At 47.4% G+C, this 20,577-nt stretch overlaps 1 protein-coding gene across 1 annotated transcript in view; it reads right to left on the bottom strand.

Moving 5' to 3' along the window:
• The window catches only part of ANO2 (anoctamin 2), a 342,786-nt gene that overhangs the window by 221,539 nt on the left and 100,670 nt on the right, over positions 1–20,577 (bottom strand). Inside the window, exons 8-10 of the mRNA XM_055395798.2 lie at positions 12,117–12,172; positions 10,084–10,125; positions 3,166–3,230 (exon numbers count right to left, since the gene is read on the bottom strand). Coding sequence (XP_055251773.2) covers positions 3,166–3,230; positions 10,084–10,125; positions 12,117–12,172 — 163 coding nt within the window. The remainder of the gene's footprint in view (positions 1–3,165; positions 3,231–10,083; positions 10,126–12,116; positions 12,173–20,577) is intronic.

Here is a 20,577-nt window from a genome sequence, read left to right as displayed (position 1 = left end):
GCACACACACGCACACACTCTGCTCAGGCCTGTAGGCCCTGAGGTTTCTAGAACAAAGGCAGGACCTAAGATGCAGAGTCTGGCTGGACTGGGACCCCCATTAGCACTCTCACCATGCAGCCTGCTGGACCCAGATGCCCACAGCAGGAGGGAGGGGCTCACGGTGCAGGAAACGGCATCTTGTCTCCCCTCTGCCCAATTTCCACCCCTGAGAAAGAAGTTTCGAACCCCACATCTCCAGCTTAGGCTTGAAGGGCTGCGGACAGGGAAGGATAGCTGGTCCCAGGGCTTTACATGCAAACAGACCTCCCAGACCCACTGGGCTCTCAGCTGCTCTGTGCTTTTGGATGTCCCAAACCACAGACACGGGGGGAGGAATGGAGCTCAGTGTTGACAACGAGAAGCCAGGGGCCCGAGGGAACAGGCAGGAAAAACCCTGCCGGTCTTTGCAAGAGTCACCTCCAACTTGGACAGGACGCCCCTGCTTCAGCACAGAACACGTGGGTGCAGTTACCGTGTGAGCCTGCAGGGGGCACAGTTCACAGGCGTGCACTGCGATGGAACCACAGGGCCTGGGCAGCCTCCGACTGGATCCCGCGGACCACTAGGTCTCCAGAGGTGGAGGCAAGAAGGATGAAGAACAAGCAGCAAGGAGAGAAATGGTGCTGAAGACACGCTCACAGGAGCTGGTGTCAGACCGGGGACTAGGACGTGGGAAAAGATGGTGGGAGAAGGGAGGAGGTGACGTGGACACAGGAGTCTGGGTGGAGCCGGCAGGGTGCAGGCGCTGTTCCCACGCCCTCCACCCCAGTTTCCTCTGGGGCATGCTCATGGCATCCCTGTCTCCACGACCCACTGTACCCCCAAGGCCGCTGTCCCTTCCCTGGCTCCCCTTCACCTCTTCTCTCTCTCTCCTCCCTCTTCTCTCTCCAGCAGAGCAATTCCTTACCCCATTACCCCATTAGGTGGACAAGAGTCCCTCTACTCCCGCCCCCCACTACACACATTACCATTCCCTTCCCTCCAGCCAGTATCTGAGAGATGCTCCAGGCTCCAGGCATATCCAAGCTGCTGGCATCCTGCAGGGGTTGCAAGAGTCCCCGGCTCCCAGATCTGAGCAGCAAGTGGACACTGTGACATGTGGTAGAAACTCTGATCGAAGTGGACGCTGGGACCCACATTGGACACTGGGACCCACAGTGGATACTAGGACCCATAGCTTCGGGCTCTGCGTCCTTGGAAACCGCCAGACCCCAGAACAGGGCTTTGCAACAAAGGCAATTCTTCCCCTGAAGGTGAGGCCTCTTTGGTGGCCGAAACGGGGTGCACCCTGGAGCTGCCGTCGCCCACTTAGCTGGCAGCCAGTCACCTGAAGTTTCCAGGGAAAAGACGAGGCTCTCCAGTAGGGAGAATTTTTATTTTCTGGAATCATATTTTTAAAAAATGAGTTGGAGAAAACAGGCGACAGTGTGGGTGGCCACTGGAGAGGCCGAGAGGAAGATCAAAGGCTGCCAGGCATGGAGGAAGCAGCCCAGAGAACAATCTAGGTGGCCGCGCCTCACAAAAGCACCCAGGAGCCAGGAGGCGCTGGGTGAGGGGCCGCGGTCACCCGCATCCGTGGCCTGGCTCCCCAACCCCAGTGCCTCGGCTAACAGCCTTCAGTTGGAACAAACACCTGCCGTCAAGAGACGTCCAGCTGAGCTCCCAGTTCCCCGGGAGGGCCGTCCCCTCTCTGCGTGGGAGGTGGGTGGGCCTGCCCAAACTCTGACTCCCAGCCTGCTGTCTTCTTCCAAGAAGGAGCTGGAATCACTCCCACTGGACCTGATCCTTCTGGCGGCCGCCCCTCTCAAGGTCCCAGCCCGGAGCGAGCAGCCAGGAATAGTCTCCGAGTTTGCCGGCTAATGAATTAGTTCATGAAAATGAGCCACGGGTGACCCAGTGGCAGCAAGTCCTCTGTGTCAGGTGCGGGGCTGAGGGTCCCCATCATTTCCAAATGAGCGTGCTGGACCAAATTTCCCCACAGAGCCCTCGGCTCAGCCTCCTAGTTTAGGGCCACCAGAATGCCCTGAATCTTCACTGGAAGGGCCGAGGCTGAAGCCAAAGCTCTAATACTTTGGCCACCTGATGCAAAGAGCTGACTCTTTGGTAAAGACCCTGGTGCTGGGAAAGATTGAAGGCAGGAGGAGAAGAGGGCGACAGAAGATGGGATGGTTGGATGGCATCACTGACTCAATAGACGTGAGTTCGAGCAGTGTCTCAAACTCATTGTCTCAGTGTCCCATTATCTCGGTGTCTCTCATTCTGGGAGATGGTGAAGGACAGGGAAGCCCGGCATGCTGCTGTCCACGGGGTCGCAGTCAGGCACGACTGAGAGGATAGCAAAGACCAAAGAAGGGTTGTGACTTGCCCAGGGCAACAAGCGCCCCCTAGTGGCTGGGCCTGGACAAGACCCCCGTCTCCGGAGTCTCAGCTCAATGCTCCCCCATTACACAGGTGGCCCAATACCACTCCACCTGAGAAAGACTTGGGGTTCTAACGGTCCTCAACCATCTGAGACTCGTCAGACCTATCGAATTCTAGAAAATTCTTTCAGAAAGCTTATCACCTCTGTTATGTACAAGCTGCACAAATTCCCAAGGCAACTGGGCAGCACTTTGGGGGCAGCATTAAAAGGGTGGGATTTAGAACCCAGTTTCTCCTCCCTTCCAATCATTCTGGGTAAGCCATAAAAAGTCCACATATCCTCTCAGACCAGACGGTTTATTCTTTATATGATTTGTCAGATCTCTTCTCCTCTTGTTCGGCACTGTGGCTTCTGGGGCATGACCCAAGGATCTGCTGCACCCAGATCCTTCTTCAGGCAAATCGGGAGAATGATAATAAAAGAAGAACTCTACACACCCTTATCCCCCAACAGCAGAAAGGAGACCACAGTGCTGATGACCCCAAAATGCAAGTCATGGGACATCTGTCTATATTATCTGCTGCCCCACGGCCACCACTGCCCTCCTTCGCCCGGGATCTGGTTCCCACCCATAAGACACAGAGCAGTGGGGGGAGGTCACAGTCTAGAATAGACCTCCGCTTGGCCAACAGACCTCCAGGGGCCAAGAAGTTCAGCAGAGATCTTTCAGGTCCTCCCGAGGGTTCCCTCCCACATCTTACCTGATGAGGTCAATGGGTTGAAACTTATAAAACACCCCATAGCGCGCCCATTCTTGATACAGCAGCTGAACAAGAAAAACAGGGAACCAGGTTAGCGGTGAAGTGGGCAACTAGTCACCTTCTTTATCCAGCTTCCGTTCCGTCGCTCAGTCGTGTCCAACTCTGCGACCCCGTGGACTGTAGCCTACCAGACTTCTCCGTCCACGGGATTCTCCAGGCAAGAATACTGAAGTGGGTTACCATTTCCTTCTCCAGGGGATCTTCCCAACCCAGGGATCGAACCCGGGTCTCCCGCATTGGAGGCAGACGCTTTAACCTCTGAGCCACCAGGGAAGCCCAGCTTAGCAAGTCAAAATTAGATACTTGCCAAGACATGATGGCGCTAGTGGTAAAGAACCTGCCTGCCAATGCAGGAGACATACGTGATGCGGATTCGATTCCTGGGTCAGGAAGATCCCCTGGAGGAGAGCATGACAACCCACTCCAGTATTCTTGCCTAGAGAATCCCATGGATAGAGGAGCCTGGTGGGCTACAGTCCATGGGATCACAAAGAGCTGGACATGATAGAAGCAACTTAGCACGCACGCAGGCACACACATATAGTACAGGGAACTCTACTCAATACTCTGTAATGACCTAGATGGGAAAAGAATCTAAATAAGAGTGGACATATGTATATGTATAACTGATTCACTTTGTTATACATCTGAAACTCATACAACATTTCAAATCAATTATACTCAGATCAAAATTAATTTTAAAATAATTATTGATAAACTGAAGTCACTCAGTCTTGTCTGACTCTTTGTGACCCCGTGGACTGTAGCCTACCAGGCTTCTCCATCCATGGCATTTTCTAGGCAAGAATACTGGAGTGGGTTGCCATTTCCTTCTCCAGGGGGTCTTCCTGACCCAGGGATCGAACACAGGTCTCCCGCATTGCAGGCAGACGCTCTACCCTCTGAGCCACCAGGGAATGTAAAAAAGGACAGCAAGAGACGGGCTCTCTGAGGAGGTGCCATTTGGGTTGAGACCTAGGAGGTGGGGGTATCTTTCAGCTAGAAGAACACTCCTTCTGTGCCAAGGCCTTGAGAAAAGTGCATGTGACGTGTCCTCACAGGAAGGCCAGGCTGAGCAAGGGGAGAATCTTGGGAGATAGTGCTATTTCACGTTTCCTAGTCTTCCGCATCGCGTCTTCTCACACATCCCACAGAACTCATACAATTCCAGCAAGGAGAAGCGACTCTAACCAGGTATTCTGGATAGATGGCTGAACATGAACCCTACAGGAAGTCTTCAAAGACACCATATTAAAACTGAAATAAGAATTGGCATTCTTATTTGGCGGCTGTAGACTTTTTATTGTCACAATGTCCCCCAACAACATCAATAAAGAACCAGAAATGGCATGGGCTCTGATGGTGCAAACTACACCCGTAGTCCCAACTTCTACAGAGCAGGACACCCCAACACAAAGGGGGTGACACGGCGCCCAGTGGGCAGGTGAAGATCTGAATCCATGAGGCCTGATGCTGTGTTCCAGGCAGGTGGCTCCAAACCTGATCATACCATTATTACTATAGCTCTTCCTCCCTGTCATCCTGGTGCTTCTACTGCCCTGGGCTTTTATTCTCTCTCCCCAGTGCCAACGCTGGGCTCACCAGCACCTGGCTGTCACGGTGACATAACTGGGGGCCCACAGGGAGGCTAGCTTGCGTCAAGAGATACAAGCAAGGCCTCCCAAGAAAGCAGTGGGACGTCAGTGCTCCCTCTGAGGCCCTGACCTCCAGGGCACATTCCTCTCCAAGCCACCAGGTCCAACCCTTAAACCTGAGAACACCTGTCTGCATTGCCCTGAAGGGGAAAACTGAAAATGCTCCAGGAAACCAGTGTGGCCCGCTTGGCTCAGGTGCAAACTGAGAACCATGCTCCCAGGCCTTGCCCCTGGCTGGCTCCTGGACCTGCTGGACGAAATCTCCAGGAGTCCTTTCTCAAGGCTGCATCCATCACTGGCGGATACAGAGGAGACTGAACCAAGAGAGCTGCCCGTGCTCCATGGAGATGGGCCGGACAGACACAGCAGAGGACATTAGCACGCAGACCCTGCCAGAGCCCCAAGTTTCAAACCTGGGAGGTGATGTGACAGTGATGTCTGGATGCCCACATAGCTCTGCCCGGCAGGCTCCCAGGGCCGTCAGGCAGGCAACGCAGGTGCTAGGTGGCGGGTGCTATAGACTGTTAGCAGTCTTTACAAATGTCTAACCACAGTTTCAAACCGGGTAGGTCATGCCCTGGTTACAGGGTCCCAGCACAGACCAGTGGTCAGGGTGCAGGGAGGCAGGCCAGAGTCTCTGCCCCACAGGGATAAGCACGTGTCAGTCAAGTTCAGGAGGACAATCATGGTAACTTGCGACAGAACCTTCCGACAAGCTCCTAGCTCATTAGATCTCATTAAATCTGCTCTCTCCCTTAGTCATGTCATGTCCTCTTCATCAACTGGTCAAGCCTGTAAATAGAGCCAGAGGGTCTGCAGGTCCTTCTCGGTGGACAGAGCTTTATTTTGGAGGCCCCAGAGGTCATTCCAAGCACGTGGGTCTGACCCCAAAACTTTACTGCAGGAAGAAACAAGCCACAGGGACCACCCCGCTGATGGATCAGAGAACAGAGGCCAGGTTGATTCCCGAGGGTCACAGCTGAGGGTCAGTATAAGTGTTTCATGAGACTATAAAGGACCCAACTGGCAAAACCATCTTCAAGGCCAGAGGATGGCAGGATGCATGAGACCAGTGACCTTCACCGAGGTCCCAAGCTCCTCAGTTGGACCTGTGGCAGACACAGTGATGCCAGCTGCAGCCAGCTGAGAGGCACTGATGAGACGGGAGGACCAGAATGGGATAGGATGGAATTCTACCCCCTGGATCCTGCAATGACCCATTTGAGTTTTTGGCAGGTCACTTCTCCATTAATTCAATGGGACTTGTGCAAGATGGGAAAACTAGACCTCAAGAGAAACCGAGAAGAAAAGTAGCCTTCCCATTGGAAAGAAAGATGGACTATCGTCACGAACCTTCTGGTGGGTCACTTTTTAACCATCCACCAAAGAAGACAATCCTCTGAAAAAGCTGGAAGATCTAGGGCCGAGGGTGTAAAAGCTGCTAAAGGAAGTCATCTTCTAAGGTTGTACCCAGGATTCTCTGTAAGTGGGCAGGGAAGCCATGGGACGCGGGCGGGGCTCGAGCCGCCCTCAAAAGACAGTAACAGTCCCTTCTCTGGGATGCTGAGAAAAGAAGGCGAGTCTGGCAGATGTTGACTGAGGTGGCTGCAGACCCCGCAGCCCTGCTTTCCCGAAAGGTGGGAAACCCCTGGTCTCCAGAGGGAGGGAACCTCTCACGAATCACCCTCCAGGAGGAGCTGAGTCATAGAGACTGCAGGCTGCACTAGGCAGAGGGGGGCAGGGGGTGGAAGAGAGAGCTCTCCACCTAAGAGGCAGATCACTGGAACAGCCACAGATCTCAGGGAAGAGGGGAGGCGAACCCTGGGTACCAGCAGGATGGCCGGATCACCACTAAAGTCCCCCAGAGGAGCGATCCCTCATCAGTTCTCAAACTTTCTGCACCTCCTCCAACACCAAATACAAGGGTTCTCCCAAAACCTAACCAAAATCCTTCCCACAGCCCTCTCGAAGAATGCTAGACTATTACAATGTGACAAATACAAATAAACGTGCTACACATATTCAGCGGTTTCAGCTCTTTCTTTCAAGATACCACTGAGGCTCCAGGAGCAAAGCCAGCCCTGCAGTGAGAGGTACCCCTGCCAAACACGAGAGGTCATGTCCACCTGGCTGCAGAACCGGCTGGGATTTGAACGCCAGGGTCAAGTCCTGACAGGGCAATCATTTAAGGCAGAGGTCCCCAGCCTTCAGGACCTAATGCCTAAGGATCTGAGGTGGGGCTGACTTAATAGTAATACTTTGACCACCTGATAGAAAGAGCCAACTCATTGGAAAAGACCCTGATGCTGGGAAAGATTGAAGGCAAAAGGAGAAGAGGGCAGCAGAGGATGAGATGGTTAGAGAGCATCACCGATTCGATGAACAAGAACTTGAGCAAAACTCTGGGAGATGGTGGAGGACAGGGAAGCGTGCTGTGCTACAGTCCATGGGGTGGCAAAGAGATACGACTTAGCAACTGAGCAACAACAAAGTGGCCAAAAAATGTGAAGCGCTTAATCCTGAAACCATATCCTCGCCTGATCCGTGGAAAAACTGTCTTCCACAAAAACTGATCCCTGGGGCCAAAAAAGGTCAGGGTTCACTGAATTAATGGACATGGGAACCAGTCTCCTGGCCTTGCTGAGCATCCATTTCCCAATCCAAATGGACAGAAAAAAAAGTTTTCCGTCTCATTCGTGATCCTCTTACCTCCCATCACAGCAGGTTTTATTTCCCTAACCATGATCCAGGCAGAGGAAACAAAGGAAGCCAGGACTGGCTGGCGAACCTGAGGAAAAGTCACAAGAAATGGGGTCCTTGGGGTCTCTCTGGTGGATCAGTGGTAAAGACTCCACCTGCCAATGCAGGGGACACTGATCCAGGAAGATCCCACATGTCGCGGAGCAACTGAGCCTGCAAGCTGCAACTAGGGAGCCCCAAATGCTCTAGAGCTCCACAGGAGAAGTCCCAGCAATGAGAAGCCCGCACGCCACAGTCAGAGAGTAGCTCCCGCTCGCGGCAGCGAGAGAAAAGCCCACACGGCAACAAAGACCCAGCACAGACAAATAAAATTATTTTGAAAAAAAGAAAAGAAACGGGCTCTTTGTCATCCAAAGACACTTGTTCATCCACACTGAGCATCCCTCGACATCAGGTTCAGGAATTACCCACTGAGATGCAGCCCTGGAGGTCTGCCCCTGCCTGCCAGGTTCCATCCACTCCACCAGCTGGGATGTGCACTGCCCTAAGTAAAACAATTCCTGGGGGACAACTTTCTGTTATGGGGTTTTACTGTTAACAATAATATAATATCATTCCAGACAAAGGCACATAGATTTTGGATAGCCTACACATCACTTCTCTCTGCCTCTGTGAGGATAACAGGGGACTGGCTGATTTCTCCCAGGAGTTCTATATGTTCCTGGTCTCTGGAATGTTCCTGTAAAACGCCCTACCTTGACGGGCTGGGGGTCATCAGCCACCCAGCAAGAGGTCTCTTAGGTGGGCAGTGGGGTGGTGATCACCCTTTAAAGGGGAGGAACATGAAAGGAAAAAATAGGAGGACAGAAAATGGCCAAGACCAGAGAGGTGAGATGTGGGGAGAAAGGCTTCTCCTTGCCTTTAAATCTGATCCGGGACTTTTCAGGAAATTAAACCCCGAGACTATGAGCATCAGATAGAAAACAGATGAGGTTAAAACATCGAAAAACTACAGCAGATTCCCTGGGCAGGCAGAAAGGGGGACATGTGTAAGCAATCACGGCCGTATTTCTGGAAAAGACCTTTTTATGTTTTTAATACTTAACACTTCATAACAGGGACTAATAGGCAGGATAAAAAGAAGGCTGCTCAAAAGCAACTTGGGGGATGAATGGTTTTCCAGACAGCAGAGTGGGGGCAGGGAGGGTCTATCCCTCATCACGCCCACCCTCGCCCACCCTCCTCTCCTCACCAGAGTCACTTAAGCCTGAGAACCTGGCTGGAGAATGGCATGAGGGGGGCGGTCGGATGGACAGCTCCGCTGAAGAGGTTGGGTGATGCTGAGAGCATCATCCCTGGAGTAGAGAGTGGTACCCAGGCTCCCAGCACACAGAAGAAATGGGATCTACATGGACAGCTGGGGACAGAGCTGTCCATGCAGGAGCCGTAACTGGCACGGGAGGAATTCTCCAATGGGACCCTTTTCCCTCCCCTAAATACAACCTCTCGTTCCCAGCTACCTGGAATACACAGTTGGTTTCTCAACTATAATTTGGGGGTCGCTGTACCACACCTGTCTGCCTAGAGAATAATAACTTAAAGATGACCCTCCCCAAACAAGCCACAATGGCATGGATACTGGTATATGTTTATGGGATTTGAGGTCACAGGGGTTTTAGCTCCTTCTGTTGATCGCGGCAGTGTTATCATGGACAAGGTGTACCATCATCCTGTGCCTCGGTTTCCCCATCTATAAATTAAGGCAGTGGTCTCCAACCTTTCCGGCACCAAGGACTGGTCTCGTGGAAGACAATTTTTCCACAGACCAGGGTTGCCTGGGGGTGGTTTCGGGATGATTCAAGCACATGACCTTCATCGTGCACTTTATTTCTATTGGTGGCTCAGACAGTAAGGAACCAGCCTGCAATGCAGGAGATGCAGGTTCACTCCCTGGGTTGGGAAGATCCCCTGAAGAAGGGAATGGCTACCCACTCCAGTTATTCTTGCCTGGAGAATCCCATGGACAGAGGAGCCTGGTGGGCGACAGTCCATAAAGTTGCAGAGTCAGAGACGATTGAGTGACTAACACTTTCACTTTTGTTTCTATTATTATTACATCAGCTCCACCCCAGATCACCAGGCATTAGATCCCAGAGGTTGGAGACACCCTGAATTAAGGGGTCTGGATGATCAGTGTTACTCAGCTAAAGCTCTCTTGACATCAGGGGTGGTCCTGCTGCCTTTGTGTGCCACTGTTGGGGATATTTTAGGATATGGCAATGCTGGTCCACCAAGCAAGGAATGCCAGCCGCACCCCGATACACAGTCATGTCAGTGACCAAAAACGGTCCTCAAATTTCCAAATGCCTGGGGGCAGGGACTGTGGAAAAATGGTTGATATAGATAAGCAGTAAGTAGAACACCCAGGATGCATCTACACAGCCCCACCCCAACGTGCAGTCCCCGAGCCCAGAGCCCTGGGTGCAGCATCAGGCCTGCTCACCTTTCTGTCGTTCATGTCATCCCCTGAACTGTCATATTCACCCTGTGGGAGGAGAAAACAGAGAGAATGATCAAAAACAGAGAGACAGTTCTATTTTAAAGTTTCTAATGCCATCTTTTTCTTTCATTCCCATTTAAGAAAGGTCAAGGGCATGATCCAGAAGGAAACACTGGTTCGCTTCCTGAGTCACCAGCACCTGCTGTGTGTCCTACGAGCCTTCTCTTACAGGGGGTGGCTCCCCTCATAGGCCTCGGAGTCTCCTGCACCTGCTCACAGCAAATGTAACAGCAGAACCTGCCCTGGAAACAGGCTAGCATGTCCAGGAAACCTCCCTTGTGCCCCATCCATACCCGGCAGAACCTTGTCTCACGTGTGCCCACAGCAAGGATGTCGGCGAGGTGAAAAGGTCACCTGGGAAATCTCGTCAGGCACTCAGGGTAGCCGCCCCACGGGTCTCATTTGGTACCACCATGTGGCAGATGCTAAAGTGACCAACAGGGTGGACAGGGCAGCTGGGGGGCATTGAGTTCATGGGCCAGTTAAGGTCCTTGTGAGTCATCTTGAAGAACATCACTGCATTGTGTTATGGGATGTTTATAACATTACTCCCAGCCAAGGAAAGCTATAATTAGTTTCTCTGTTTTCTTAACCACACAACAGTAGAAGGAATTTTGAGAGACCTCCTTCAAAAATGTAAAGATAGAGATGTAGTATATATACACAATGGAATATTACTCAGTCATTAAAAAGAATGAAATAATGCCATTTGCAGTAACATGGATGGGCTTAGAGATTGTCATCCTAAGTGAAGTAAGTCAGACAGAGAAGGGAAAATACCATGTGACATCCCTTATATAGGGAATCTAAAAAGAAATGATATGTATGAACTCACTTACAAAACAGGAAGAGACTCACAGACTTAGAGAATGAACTTATGGTTGCCAGAGGGAAGGGACAGTTAGGGACTTTTCAGAAGGTCACGTACACATTGCTATATTTAAAATGGATAACCAACAAGCTACTGCTGCTGCTGCTAAGTCACTCCAGTCATGTCCAACTCTGTATGACCCCATAGACAGCAGCCCACCAGGCTCCCCCGTCCCTGGGATTCCCTAGGCAAGAACACTGGAGTGGGTTGCCATTTCCTTCTCCAATGCACGAAAGTGAAAAGTGAAAGTAAAGTCGCTCAGTCGTGTCCAACTCTTCATGACCCCACTGACTGCAGCCTACCAGGCTCCTCCATTCATGGGATTTTCCAGGCAAGAGTACTGGAGTGGGGTGCCATTGCCTTCTCCGAACCAACAAGCACCTACAGTATAACACAGGGAACTCTGCTCTATTATGTGGCAGCCTGGATGGGAGGGGTGTATGGGGGAGAATGTATCCATATACGTGTATGGCTGAGCCCCTCCGCTTTTCACCTGAAACTACCACAACACTGTTAATTGGTTATACCCCAATACAAAATGCTTTCCGTGTTAAAAAAAAAAAAGTAAAAATTTATATTAAAAAAAAAAGTCAAGATAGAAAAAAAGACCTGATGCTGACACTTAATACATGTTCCTATAGAGGACGGGGAGTTGTACATCTAAATAAAACTATCACATAAAAATATCGCATATAAATATATATCATATAACACTATCATATAATTATCACATATAATAATACATACATAATATCACACATCACTCGCTGTCATTGGAGGGCCTAATGGTCCAGGCTGTGTATCATCATAGTCTGGGACTTGCCTCCCTGAATCCACCTTCCCCATCTCTCTTGACACTGTAATCAGCTTCTCACACTTTCCCCAAAATCAAGGCAGGGAGTGCAGAGGAGGCTCAGACAAAAACATTCACTTTTTTTGAGACAGTTTGAGACAACTGGCAAATATCAAGCTGGGGATTACTGTCTTTCACACGTGGTCGGGAACCAGCCAAAGTGGATCAATGCCATGGCTCCCTCCTGCCTGTACAGTCACTGCTGCGTTGCCTGCAGGGCTCCACCTTTTGACTGGTGGAGGTGGTACTCACGTCGTGCAATGGGTAGGCAGCCTCATAGACATTGTTTGCTATCAGAGAGTTAATACCTGCAGAAGAAGAAAGATGAAAACGGTCACTGTAGGGCAGGGCTTCTCACCTTGACCTTGGTCTTCGATAAATATTAATGCCCCCAAGCCCACCTCTCAGTTGAGAACTGGCCCCTGCTTCCAGACTCTCCCAGGCAAGAAGTTTCTTCCACACTTCACTCTATTAGAACAATAATTTTTTCATTTCCCAAAAGCAAGGTTATGATTAAATATCAGGCACTGTGTTGTCATTCAATCACTAAGTTGTGTCCAACTCTTTGACCCCATGGACTGCAGCACGCCAGGCTTCCCTGTCCTTCACTATCTTCCGGAGTTTGCTCAAGTTCATGTCCATTACGTTGGTGATGCCATTCAACCATCTCATTTCTGTCTTCCCTTTCTCCTTTTGCCTTCAATCCTTCCCAGCATCAGGGTCTTTTCCTATGAGTCGGCTCTTTCCATCAGGTGGCCAAAGTATCGGAGCTTTGGCATCAGTCCTTCCAATGAATATTCAAGGTTGATTTCCTTTAGGATTGACTCTTTGATCTCCCTGCAGTGCAAGGGACTCTCAAGAGTCTTATCAGGTAGGGTCTCTCAAACGTCATGTCCGTCCTATCCTCACACATTCGGATCCCTGCAGCCCCCAAACCACCTCCACTGCCTCCTTCTTCTCCTGCTCGGCAGCCACAGCAGTGCAGGAAAATATCTGTGTTCAGTGTCAGCATAGGGATGATCATGCAGATGGATCACTGTCATTATAACCAACAAAAGTATGTATCAGTGCATCCCACCGCATTTTGCCTGAACTCATTTCTGGCTCCCTCCCTGTTCCTTCACAGGACAGCACCTATTACTGCCCATGACTGACCTGTCTGTACCATTAGATCTCAGTGTGGTCTGAGGAATCCCATCTGCCCCCATGACCCTTTCAGGGGGGATCCATAAGGTGAGAACTATTATTTTTAAATATTTATTTATTTGGCTGCACTGAGCCTCAGTCGCTGCACGCAGACTCTCCTGTTGAGGCATGAGAGCTCAGTAGTTGCTGCGGCATGCAAGCTCAGGTGCCCCTCAGCACATGGGATCTTAGTTCCCTGATCCGGGATTGGGCAGGAGTCCCCTGCACTGTAAGGCTGAGTCTTAACCACTGGACCACCAGGGAAGTCCCCTGAATGATTTTCATAATAGCACTAAGAAATTTGCTTTTCCACTCCTAGTCTCTCAGGAGTCTACAGCAGAGTTTTATGATCTGTGATGACATCAACCCTGACTGCTCACGGAATGGGGCTTGTGTATCCTTATGTTTTAAACTCTTCTCGGACCAGAGGAACAAGATGGCGGAGGAATAGGACGGCGAGACCACTCTCCTCCACAAATTCATCAAAAGAACTTTTGAACACGAGGAAAGTCCACAAAACAACTTCTGAATGCTGGCAGAGGACGTCAGGCACCCAGAAAAGCAGCCCATTGTCTTCGAAAGGAGGTAGGAAAAAACATAAAAGATAAAAAGCGAGACAAAAGAAGTAAGGACGGAGCTCCGTCCCGGGAAGGGAGGCTTTAAAAAGAGAGAAGTTTCCAAACACCAGGAAACATTCTCACTGGCGATTCTGTGGCGAGCCTTGGAAGCTCAGAGGGCCACATAACCCTCTTTTTTTTTTAAGATTTTTTTAAAACCCACAGATTACCCGCCAAACGGTAACTCCCAGCGGAGAAGCAGCGCAGATGCCTGCATACGCCATTAGCAAGCGGGGGCTGGGCAGGGAGGAGCCGGCTGAACTGCTTAGAGAGAGGACTGGGCTTGAATGCCGCGAGAACAATTTGAGAGAACTGGGGAGAGCAAAGCAGACTGTGGGATAGCTTCCCCACGAAAAGGCGGAAAGCTCTAACCTACGACTCGGCCAGCCCTGCTCACAGAATAAAGGACTGAGCAGAGTGAGCCGGCTGCGACTGGCCCATCCCCCATCCCCCGCCGAGACAGGCAGGGAGCGCAGCCAGAGCCGGAGCGGGCAACCGCGGCCCCAGAAAGGCATCCGATACAAACTGCAGGCAGGCTTGTTGCTATTCAGGACTTCTTGGGCTCGGGCCGGTCGATATCCCCCTGAGAAGGTGCGCCGGTTGTACACCCAGAAAACTGAGTGGCGGGGACTGGGGAGGCGATAAGTCGCAGAGACCGCGCTCGCCAAACACCTGGTCCCCTGAGCTGCTCGGACTGGGGAAGGCACTTAACGCAGGCCCAACCATGTCTGCGCCTTTGTGGAGTACCTGAGAACCTGAACTTGAGCCGCTCAGACCTGGGAAGTCCTTCAACCCGGCGCTGGCCTCGGACACTTCCTGGCAGAGCAACCTAGAGCCTGTGCAGTATAGACTGGGACAGCATACGTGCTGTGAGCGGGGGCAAACCCAGTGTGGCTGAGACGCTGCGAGCACTCCCCACAGACACCAGAGATAATCGACTGCAGCGTTCCTCCCTTCCCAGAACAGGACTGAACAACTGAGCCTTAAAAAGTGTCCACCCACCCCCTAGTATCAGGGCGGAAATTAGACACTGAAGAGACCAGCAGACAGAAGCTAAAACAGAGGGAACCACCTTGGAAATGACAGATAGAGATGTCTAAAGACTACTCCAAGAATAAGACCAAAAACCAGAGGCAAGAGGCTTAAGCCCGAATCCTGAGAACACCAGAGAAGTCCTGACTCCAGGGAACATTAATCGATAGGAGCTCATCAAACGTCTCCATACCTACGCTAAACCCAAGGGTCAACAAGTTCCAGAGCAAGACATACCACGCAAATTCTCCAGTAACACAGGAAACTAGCCCTGAGCTTCAATATACAGGCTGCCCAAAGTCACTCCAAACCCACTGACATCTCATAACTCATTACTGGACACTTCATTGCACTCCAGAGAGAACAAATCCAGCTCCACCCACCAGAACACCGACACAGGCTTCCATAACCAGGGAACCTTGACAAGTCACCTGTCCAACCCCACACACAGCAAGGAAACTACATAATAAAGAGAACTCCACAAACGGCCAGAAGAGGGAAAGGCCACCCCAAGCAAAGCATTATAAGCAAGATGAAGAAGCAGAGAAATACCCAGCAAGTAAAGGAACAAGATAAATGCCCACCAACACAAACAAAAGAGGAAGATATAGGGAATCTACATGAAAAAGAATTTCGAATTTTGGTGGTGAAAATGATTCAAAATCTTGAAAGCAAAATGGAGTTACAGATAAATAACCTGGAGAAAAGGATTGAGAAGATGGAAGAAAGGTTTAATAAGGACTTAGAGGAAATAAAAAAGAGTCAATATACAATGAATAATACAATAGATGAGATCAAACACTCTGGAGGGAACAAACAGTAGAATAACAGAGGCAGAAGACAGGATAAGCGAGCTAGAAGATAGAATTGTAGAAATAAATGAAACAGAGAGGAAAAAAGAAAAACAAATTAAAAGAAATGAGAACAATATTAGAGACATCTGGGACAATGTTAAACGCTCCAACATTCGAATCATAGGAATCCCAGAAGAAGAAGACAAAAAGAAAGACCATGAGAGAATACTTGAGGAGATAATAGTTGAAAACTTCCCTAAAATAGGGAAAGAAATAATCACCCAAGTCCAAGAAACCCAGAGAGTCCCCAACAGGATAAACCCAACGCGAAATACTCCTAGACACATATTAATCAAATTAACAAAGATCAAACACAAAGAACAAATATTAAAAGCAGCAAGGGAAAAACAGCAAATAACACACAAGGGGATTCCCATAAGGATAACAGCTGATCTTTCAACAGAAACTCTTCAGGCCAGGAGGGAATGGCAAGACATACTTAAAGTGATGAAAGAAAATAACCTACAGCCCAGACTACTGTACCCAGCAAGGATCTCATTCAAATATGAAGGAGAAATCAAAAGCTTTACAGACAAGCAAAAGCTGAGAGAATTCAGCATTACCAAACCAGCTCTCCAACAAATGCTAAAGGATCTTTTCTAGACAGCAAACACAGAAAGGGTGTATAAACTCGAACCCAAAGCAATAAAGAAAATGGCTACGGGATCGTACTTATCAATAATTACCTTAAACGTAAATGGGTTGAATGCCCCAACCAAAAGACAAAGGCTGGCTGAATGGATACAAAAACAAGACCCCCATATATGTTGTCTGCAAGAGACCCACCTCAAAACGAGGGACACATACAGACTGAAAGTGAAGGGCTGGAAAAAGATATTCCATGCAAATAGAGACCAAAAGAAAGCAGGAGTAGCAATACTCATATCAGATAAAATAGACTTTAAAACAAAGGCTGTGAAAAGAGACAAAGAAGGAAACTACATAATGATCAAAGGATCAATCCAAGATGAAGATATAACAATTATAAATATTTATGCACCCAACATAGGAGCACCGCAATATGTAAGACAATTACTAACAAGTATGAAAGGGGAAATTAACAATAATGCAATAATAGTGGGAGATTTTAATACCCCACTTACATCTATGGATAGATCAACTAAACAGAAAATTAACAAGGAAACACAATCTTTAAATGATACAATAGACCAGTTAGACCTAATTGATATCTATAGGACATTTCACCCCAAAACAATGAATTTCACCTTTTTCTCAAGTGCACATGGAACCTTTTCCAGGATAGATCACATCCTGGGCCATAAATCTAGCCTTGGTAAATTCAAAAAAGTTGAAATCATTCCATGCATCTTTTCTGACCACAATGCAGTAAAATTAGATCTCAATTATGGGAGAAAAACTATTAAACATGCCAACATATGGAGGCTGAACAACACGCTGCTGAACAACGAACAAATCATAGAAGAAATCAAAAGAGAAATCAAAATATGCATAGAAATGAATGAAAATGAAAACACAACAACCCAAAACCTCTGGGACACTGTAAAAGCAGTGCTAAGGGGGAAGTTCATAGCAATACAGGCACACCTCAAGAAACAAGAAAAAAGTCAACTAAATAACCTAACTCTACATCTAAATCAACTAGAAAAGGAAGAAATGAAGAACCCCAGGGTCAGTAGAAGGAAAGAAATTGTAAAAATTAGGGCAGAGATAAATGCAAAAGAAACAAAAGAGACTATAGCAAAAATCAACAAAGCCAAAAGCTGGTTCTTTGAGAAGGTAAATAAAATTGACAAACCACTAGCCAGACTTATCAAGAAACAAAGGGAGAAGAACCAAATCAATAAAATTAGAAATGAAAATGGAGAGATCACAACTGACAACACAGAAATACAAAGGATTATTAGAGAATACTATCAGGAATTATATGGCAATAAAATGAATAACCTGGAAGAAATGGACAAATTCCTAGAAAAATACAACTTTCCAAAACTGAACCAGGAAGAAATAGAAAATCTGAACAGACCCATCACAAGCACGGAAATTGAAACTGTAATCAAAAATCTCCCAGCAAACAAAAGCCCAGGTCCAGACGGCTTCACAGCTGAATTCTACCAAAAATTTAGAGAAGAGCTAACACCTATTCTACTCAAACTCTTCCAGAAAATTGCTGAGGAAGGGAAACTTCCAAACTCATTCTATGAGGCCACCATCACCCTAATCCCCAAACCTAAAGACCCCACAAAAAAAGAAAACTACAGGCCAATATCACTGATGAACATAGATGCAAAAATCCTTAACAAAATTCTAGCAATCAGAATCCAACAGCATATTAAGAAGATCATACATCATGACCAAGTGGGCTTTATCCCAGGAATGCAAGGATTCTTCAATATCCGCAAATCAGTCAACGTAATACACCACATTAACAAACTGAAAAATAAAAATCATATGATTATCTCAATAGATGCAGAGAAAGCCTTCGACAAAATTCAACATCCATTTATGATAAAAACCCTCCAGAAAGTGGGAATAGAAGGGACATACCTCAACATAATAAAAGCTATATATGACAAACCCACAGCAAACATTATCCTCAATGGTGAAAAACTGAAAGCATTTCCCCTAAAGTCAGGAACAAGACAAGGGTGCCCACTCTCACCACTACTATTCAACATAGTTCTAGAAGTTTTGACTACAGCAATCAGAGCAGAAAAAGACATAAAAGGAATACAAATTGGAAAAGAAGAAGTAAAACTTTCACTGTTCGCTGATGACATGATCCTCTACACAGAAAACCCTAGAGACTCTACCAGAAAACTACTAGAGCTAATCAATGATTACAGTAACGTTGCAGGATATAAAATCAACACACAGAAATCCCTTGCATTCCTATTTACTAATAATGAGAAAATAGAAAGAGAAATTAAGGAAACTATTCCATTCACTGTTGCAACGAAAAGAATTAAATACTTAGGAATATATCTACCTAAGGAAACAAAAGACTTGTACATAGAAAACTATAAAACACTACTGAAACCAATCAAAGAGGACACTAATAGATGGAGAAATATACCATGTTCATGGATTGGAAGAATAAATATTGTAAAAATGAGTATACTACCCAAAGTAATTTATACATTCAATGCAATCCCTATCAAGCTGCCAACAATATTTTTCACAGAACTAGAACAAATAATCTCACAATTTGTATGGAAATACAAAAAACCTCGAATAGCCAAAGCAATCTTGAGGAAGAAAAATGGAACTGGGGGAATTAACCTGCCGGACTTCAGGCTCTACTACAAAGCCACAGTCATCAAGACAGTATGGTACTGGCATAAAGACAGAAATATAGATCAATGGAACAAAATAGAAAGTCCAGAGATAAATCCACGCATCTATGGACACCTCATCTTTGACAAAGGAGGCAAGAATATAAAATGGAGAAAAGACAGTCTCTTTAACAAGTGGTGCTGGGAAAACTGGTCAGCCACTTGTAAAAGAATGAAACTAGAACACTTCCTAACACCATACACCAAAATAAACTCAAAATGGATTAGAGAGCTAAATGTAAGACCAGAAACTATAAAACTCCTAGAGGAGAACGTAGGCAAAACACTCTCCGACATAAATCACAGCAGGATCCTCCATGACCCACCTCCCAGAATATTGGAAATAAAAGCAAAAATAAACAAATGGGACCTAATTAAAATCAAAAGCTTCTGCACAGCAAAGGAAACTATAAGTAAGGTGAAAAGACAGCCTTCAGAATGGGAGAAAATAATAGCAAATGAAGCAACTGATAAAGGATTAATCTCCAAATTATACAAGCAGCTCCTGCAGCTCAATTCCAGAAAAATAAATGACCCAATCAAAAAATGGGCCAAAGAACTAAACAGACATTTCTCCAAAGAAGACATAAAGATGGCTAACAAACACATGAAAAAATGCTCAACATCCCTCATAATCAGAGAGATGCAAATCAAAACCACAATGAGATACCATTTCACACCAGTCAAAATGGCTGCTATCCAAAAGTCTACATGCAATAAATGCTGGAGAGGATGTGGAGAGAAAGGAACCCTCTTACACTGTTGGTGGGAATGCAAACTAGTACAGCCACTATGGAGAACAGTGTGGAGATTCTTCAAAAAATTGGAAATAGAACTGCCATATGATCCAGCAATCGCACTCCTGGGCATACACACCAAGGAAACCAGAATTGAAAGAGACACGTGTACTCCAATGTTCATTGCAGCACTGTTTATAATAGCCAGGACATGGAAGCAACCTAGATGTCCATCTGCAGACGAATGGATAAGAAAGCTTTGGTACATATACACAATGGAGTATTAATCAGCCATTAAAAAGAATACATTTGAATCAGTTCTAATGAGGTGGATGAAACTGGAGCCTATTATACAGAGTGAAGTAAGCCAGAAAGAAAAACACCAATACAGTATACTAACACATATACATGGAATTTAGAAAGATGCAAATGATAACCCTGTATACGAGACAGCAAAAGAGACACAGATGTATAGAACAGTCTTTGGGACTCTATGGGAGAGGGTGAGGGTGGGATGATTTGGGAGAATGGCATTGAAACACGTATGTTGTCATATGTGAAACGAATCACCAGTTCAGGGTCGATGCATGTTATAGGATGCTTGGGGCTTGCATGCGGGAATGACCCAGAGGGAGGATAAAGGGAGGAGGGAGGTGGGAGGGGGGGTTCAGGAGGGGGAACTTATGTAAACCCGGGGCAAATTCATATCAATGTATGGCAAAACCAACCAATATAATATTGTAAAATAATTTGCCTCCAATAAAAAATAAATTAACTACAAAAAAAAAATCCATCTTACCACTTTCAAAAAAAAAATAAATAAATAAACTCTTCTCGGTTTTAACTTCTAATACAATAGATACTGATCAATACACCTGCCTAGATGACAACGCTCTGGGTGCTCTCGATAATCTTTTCCAGTGCAAAGTGAAGTTGCTCAGTTGTGTCCGACTCTTTGCAACCCCACGGACTGT

Source organism: Moschus berezovskii, chromosome 6 (genome assembly GCF_049115385.1).
Source record: "Moschus berezovskii isolate FMDL1 chromosome 6, NW_MosBer_1.0, whole genome shotgun sequence".
NCBI lineage: Eukaryota > Metazoa > Chordata > Mammalia > Artiodactyla > Moschidae > Moschus > Moschus berezovskii.
Note: the sequence above shows the minus strand (reverse complement) of the source record. Positions and strands in the feature narration are given on the sequence as shown.